Source organism: Salminus brasiliensis, chromosome 21, assembly GCF_030463535.1.
Source record: "Salminus brasiliensis chromosome 21, fSalBra1.hap2, whole genome shotgun sequence".
Classification (NCBI taxonomy): domain Eukaryota; kingdom Metazoa; phylum Chordata; class Actinopteri; order Characiformes; family Bryconidae; genus Salminus; species Salminus brasiliensis.
Window position 1 is genome coordinate 5,753,047 of NC_132898.1, and position 6,615 is coordinate 5,759,661.

Consider the following 6,615-nt stretch of genomic DNA (forward strand, 5'->3'; position numbering starts at 1 on the left):
ACATCTTTGTTGATTACTAATTCATTATAAACACCAAAATAATAATAATAATAATAATAAACAATATAATTAAATTTAAGAATTCAAATTCATTAATAAAATATTGTGACAGCTAGAAGTTAATTTTAGTGTTTATAAAATAAATAATTAAAATAATAATAACAAAATAATAATAAACAAATAATAACAAAACATAAAAGTTTTTTTTTAAAATAAAAGTATATAAAATGTTATTTATGTGTTTTCTCCTGAATTGAAAAACAATATTATGGGCAAATATAAAAGTTATTATTTAAAAAAAATGTTTAAATGCTTACTCTTGCTCTTTAAACACAATGTGTCTAATTTCTTTTAGTCATTTTTGGTACTTTATATGAGATTACCAGCTAGTAAATGAAATTAGATTAATATTGAAATAATAAAAAAAAATATTTTTTTGTAGTTTTTCCTTCTCCTACAAAGTTACAATTTTCTAGACATAAGTATGTAAATACCACAGTATTATTATAAATATTAGACAATAATTCAGTATGTTCTACATATAAACACATTTAGATGCTCCGCAGTGAGTTAGGTTTTAATAAGGATTAAGGATTAATATCTGAACTTCTGTGAGATGACTCAAATGCAACACAAACTACATTTGCATAATTAATTAAATATGAGCACACTTACTAATCCATTCAAATTCACTTCTTCGCCAACGCACGCATGCATCTCAAACACGTTTGACTCGAGACAAACCAACAGAACAAACAAGAAACTGGTCTGAAGGGCTGACACGTGACAATGTAAAGGCCTGTACTGAACAAATCGGTACTGTGCAGGAGACTGGAATGCAGGAGAAATGCAGACATGTCTGAACCACTTAGTTCCTTCAGTGGCGGAGATGCACTGCCCTGAATATCACAACTGATTCATCCTGTAAATCGTCTAAGACCCTCCAAACAAATAGGATTAGTCTTTCTAAGACATTAAGAATCCGACATGCTCTGCTGGGTGTGACAGATGTTCTGTCTGACCCACGACCCTCATAGTGAACTCAGAGTGAGGAGTCGGCGATGAAAACCCTTTGTTAGGTCTGCTATAATGATTATACAGCACATTTCTATGAGTTCTGTAACTTAAAGGGAAACTCTGAGCAAAAGGAAAAACGTAACCATTGCTACACCGGTTGTTAACAGGGGTACCTGCCGAGCGCAGCTGTGCTGAGTAGTCTCTAGGGTGAGATTTTCCACTTTAAAGACAATCTGATGATGTAACTCGAAGGTGTGATGCATTTTGGGGCGGAGACTCGAGGGCCGGGTTGTTGTGAAATGTGTTGTCACAGCTAGATAGATAAGAGTACTGCTAGGCCTTTGATCAATGGTGTAGTTTTTGAGCTCTATTTTAGATGCTATGCTAGCTACGAGAATTTCTTCACCACTAATTGTAGCATGATGTATTTGTGCAATGCCTGCTGGGTATTGTAGTGAGCATACACAGATTAACTAAAACACAAAGGCGAATTAAATGCTAGAATACTCCTTTATTAACACCTAAATACTTTTACTATAAAAAAATAACATTTAAATGTATGGACACTATATGTCCAAAAGTTTCTAGACGTTTTCTGAAATAACAAGGAGTTTGTCCCATCTTTACTGCAGTAACAGCCTCTGCTTGGGGCATTACACTAGACGCTGCAACAGTTCTGTGTGGATTTGATTGCATATACCCACAGGAACATTGGTGAGCTCTGTTCTGATGAGTTCTGATGTTGAATGCCACTCTACTACACCTCATCACTCCAAGCTCCACAGCCCAGTGCTAGGGGACTGTATATCCCTCTACCTGATGCACCAATTTATAGGAGTGTCTGGATACTTAACGTGTAAGATATCCCAGTCCCGATGAATCATGGCTCAAATCAAATCAAAGTTTACTAGTCTATCATGGTACAAATGGAAGTGAAATGCTTGGACAACTGTCTAATCATGTATAAAACAAGATGAAAACTATATAGAAAGCCTAAAAATATAGAAATATGTACATGTGTAAAACAAGATGTGAATAAAATATGCAGAATTAAAAATATACAGAGGCATATAGAAATACGGGTTCTGAGTATTTGGCAAAAATGTGCAAAAGTGTATGTGCAGTCCAATTCAGAGCCATAAGCACTGGAATAATTAGCAGATACAAAATAGCAATATTATATTAATATAAACATGATTATAAAAGTATAATGTCCATTTGTGAGTGTACTGTGTGCATATGCATGTAAATAGTAATTGCTTATTGTCTATTGTAAGATATAAAATAAATGTCATATTTTGCAATAAATATTGGCATATCTGGCATCTTTTATTGATTAAAATACTGATCAGTTCCTCTACACACGTTCATATGTAGTTATTACCCAGCGAGTGGAAGGAGAGTGACCCATCCTTGAGCCTCATTTGCAATTCAAATTCTACGCACGCAATTGGTTAACTCCGCCGCCCGATCTGTTCGGCGATTGGACAATATTTCGCATCACCGCCGCCTTCCCGCCCCCCTTGCTCTCCTCTTTGCGAGCCCCGCCGGTTTGCGTGTTCCACTTCAGTATGGCGGCGGCGAGTTGCGGAGGAGGATAACTTAGTCCAAATAGTCCCTGACACAAACTCGCATCGACAGGAGCACTTCACACGCTCTCGTTAGAGTCTCCGGGGCGTGGAGCCTTTAACGGGACCCGGAGGCTGGCCTGCGCGCTGTGGGAAATTGAGCAGAAACTGCTGTTCCGTGTCTTGTAGCATCTTGTGCTAGGCTAGGCTAGGCTAGGCTAGGCTAGTTCCGAAGCTAACGTGGCTAGGCTAGCGGAGTGCGGGGGTTTCTGCGCAAAGTTTACGAGTTAAAGAATCGGCGTTTGGGGACGTCGACGGCAGGGATTATAAGGGTGGTGTTGATAAATTCAGTGTAAGTTAGTCTCTACCTCGCTGGCTTTGCTCGACTTGGCTCGACTCGGCTCTTTGGATATCTCGCTAGCAGCCCAAGTTTCAGCGTTAGTTAGCTAGGCTAGGCTAGGCTAGCTACCTAGGCGTTGTAGTTAGCGGACATGAAGCCCAGCAGCAGCTTGTTCTAGCTGTATGTGTGGATGATCAGCCAGCCAGCCAGTCCGCCGCATGAGTCGCCTTCGTTTGGAAGATTTAGAGGAGCGAAGGATGGTGTTTGGGCTCATTTCGTGCCTGGGTCGAGTCTAGCTAGCTAGCTTGCTGCCTATCCATCTGGCGTGGGGAGTGGTGGTGGTGGTGGTGCAGCAGCAGCGTTGTTTTTGGGACTGGTTAACTGATCAATTCTTCCAGTTTAGAGAAGTTGTGCTCTGTAGATCTCTGAGGATCTGGATTTGTTCAAAAAGTGACTTTATCTAAGATCTAAAGCTAGATTGTTAAGCAAAGCTGTGGCTGAGATTTAGCTGAAGAGCCCAGCAGGTGTAGTTAGCCAGTGCTGGCTAACTCTCGGGTGGTGGAAACGTGTTCTCTGGAGGGAGTCGAGGCTTGACGTTTGAAGCCCAGGCGATGCATGTGTATGCCCGTGTGGAGGTGCAGTCCTACATCGCCTTGGGTTGTGTTTGACATCATGGTGGGTTTGCGAGACGAGGGGGAGCAGGGGGGCTTGTAGTGTGCCGCTAGGGTCTTCTTTCGGACATTATGTAGCTAGATAGCTGGTCGGTCTGGAAATATGTGCATGTGTCTGCGTTTCACGAGCCAAACACGACATCGACTGTTTCCCTGAGCGATAAAGTGGAAAAGTGGAAGGTTGGCCATTCTGGATCAAGAAACCCTGCCTTTCGCCTCTGGTTGGAGTAGCACTCCCAAGCCGTCGTCGTCATCCATGCCTTCAGCGCTGGCCGTCTTCACCTGCCGCCCGAACTCGCACCCGTTTCAGGAGCGCCATGTCTACCTGGACGAGCCCGTCAAGATCGGGCGGTCGGTGGCCCGCTGTCGCCCTGCCCAGAACAACGCCACCTTCGACTGCAAGGTGTTGTCCAGGAATCACGCTCTCGTCTGGTTCGACCACAAGACTGGCAAGGTGAGGCATGTGTCTGTGTGAAGAGGCTGTAGGCATGCAGAAACAGGTCCAGCTGGCTCGTGTGTGTGTGTGTGTGTGTGTGTGTGTGTGTGTGTGTGTGTGTGTGTGTGTGCATTACGCTGTTTACTTCCTAAATGGTTTGCTATGGTAAGCTAATGGCACCCATGCTCCAAGCTGTCTTCTCTACCCTGGATCACTGACCGCTTTCTCCACTGTATGTCATCTAGGTTCCTCTATCCTAGATACATCTGCTCAGAAGAACTGCTACAGTTGTTGACCAACCATGTTGATGCTTGACCCATCACTACCCGTGTGTCCTCCGCATTTAGCCCATCTGTGATATTGAACACACGCACACACACGCGCACTAGTGAACTAGGGCCAGTGAGTACACACACACACACACACACACCCAGAGCGATGGGCAGCCAACTCCAGTGCCCGGTGAGCAGTGAGGGTTGCTCAAGGACCCAACAGCGGCAGCTTGCCGAGCCCGGGAATCGAACCCACCGCCTTGTTATCGATAGCCCGACGCTCTATAACCGCTGAGCCACCCCTGCCCCACACTTATTGGTTCTCTTAGTGTCTCTGGATGGACACAGGAACTGACCCCGTGTCTTTCTGCTGAAGGAAGGAACCCTGAAAGCTCTTTCTGAGCTACTCTACCTCTAGTTTGCTGACCGGTTTGTCCAGTATGTGTCATGGGTTTGGGATGCTTAGGTGTTCAGATGTTACTATTCCACTTTGTGTTTTAGGTACAGCCGTGTGGAGTCCACATGGTCTAAGTTGGCGTTGACCATGTTTTTAGCCAATCGATGATCGCAAGGAACGTCTGAGTGGATGTTTTTCATAATTGTATGGAAGGGTCTAGTGTTGGGACTTGATTGGTCCATCACCACCTATATGTAGGTATGTGTAAACAGCTGTTGGCTCTCTTTCTCTCTCTGGATGGACACAGGAACCGAATCCCTAAAAAGCTCCTTCTGATGGGACCAGAGCTCAGCTGTACAGACGTGTTGATAATGTCGTAATGGCCGACTCCGATCCTTCACTAGATTGACCACGCAGTCAAATCTCTTAATCCGTCTGTTTCAGGGTTGCAGCAGTATTAGCCTCTCACGATCATCACGCTGGAGATATTGCCAATGTGGATTATGGTTGTAGGGCAACTGTGCGCTAACTACACTTGGCTGTATTTAACATTTTCAGTGGGTCAGTGAACAGTGACCCAACTCTCCACAAAAAAAAGAGCAGTGAGTGATTTGCCAGGTTTAACCATTAACCTGTTTTCCATATTCAGCTCCTGTTGCTGATGGATCAAACCTGGCTGCAGTAGACATTAGGAAAGGTCTTATTATTCTGATGGCTTCCTGGGCCACAGCTGCCAAGATAGGATTCATTAGAGTAAGGTGCACCGCACCTCTGTGCCAAAGGTGCTTTACCTCAGTCCGTGAAGCTTCCATGACCCAGCACACCTGAAGCTCATCAGGTAATGATCCAGTTATGGGTGAGTTGAATCAGCTGCGTTGGGACGGGGGATTCCTGAAACTGGGGTAGTCTGAGGCTTGCAATGCGGTAATTCCGTGTTATGGTGTCGGCCCCACAGCCGAGCGACCCTTCCCGTACCTACTGTATGTACCTGTGCTGATTTTGGTTACCTTTTGTGTCGGGATGCCAAATGTACCAAATAGTGATGTACAGTATAGGGCCCCTGATTGGCCAGCAGATATTACAACCAACATTTTCTGAATAGAAACTGTATTTTCCAGTTTTCTGTAGTATTTCATGCTGCACTCTTTAGTCAGTAATGAGTTTAGTCAGTGTGACTATTAAAACCACCCTGGTGGAAAAACACCATCTACCACCTGTTGAGCTACTGGTGACAAGCCACCAGCACTGTGATGGTGTGTTCGCTTTCAGTGGTTTTGATTTGTCTGCCTTGAAGTCTTGTAAACTTTGTTTGTTTTTTATGGAGAAGGCCTTGAGGACCTTTTTTCACTTAGTTAACAGTGAAATGCTGTTTTGCTATTTTTCGTTTGGCAGTACTGCTTACCGTGAGCAGTAGCTGAAAGGCCAGCAAACTGGGTGAGTCACCATCGATTGAAAAGCATGTGGCTGGGTCTGATGTCCAGCTCAGCAGCAGTCAAGGATCATCCACATTGTTTGTAAATCATTGAACATTGGATCCAAATCAGTGAAATAAATTGAATGACACGTCTCCTCACTGAGTTTGATCTATGTGTTTAGTCTTCTGACACACTTGAAAGTGCAGTACTCAAACCCTGTCTGTGCTGAGAAGATGATATCCAACACGCCATGGTTATTAATGATGGGGGTGTTTATATTTACTGTTCAGCCTAGGTATCAAAACGGACAGGAAAGAGGCTCGGTCCTCGGTTAAGTTCAGCTGAGTGCACAGTAATTATCAGTAGGTTTTCATTGTAATCTCTGTCTGCACCTGCATGGGGGCTTCTTCACCCAGTGTTTTGAGTCAACAGGGCTTTTTTTCTTTTCTAGGTACAGGGATACACCTCTAACTCATTCTGTCTTTCTGTGGAACCTGCC

The 6,615-nt window shown here is 43.9% G+C and overlaps 1 protein-coding gene across 6 annotated transcripts in view; it reads left to right on the forward strand.

Annotated features, from left to right (window-relative positions):
* The first annotated feature begins 2,570 nt into the window (after window positions 1–2,570).
* Window positions 2,571–6,615, forward strand: part of slmapa (sarcolemma associated protein a) — a 70,303-nt gene continuing 66,258 nt past the window's right edge. For 3 of the 6 annotated variants that reach the window (XM_072665488.1, XM_072665487.1, XM_072665489.1), the window contains exon 1: window positions 2,573–4,050. In XM_072665488.1, the coding sequence (XP_072521589.1) occupies window positions 3,853–4,050 (198 nt within the window). In that variant the 5' untranslated portion in view covers window positions 2,573–3,852. Of the gene's footprint in view, window positions 4,051–6,615 lie in introns of all 6 variants that reach the window. The other 3 variants (XM_072665486.1, XM_072665490.1, XM_072665491.1) reach the window with 2 other exon arrangements.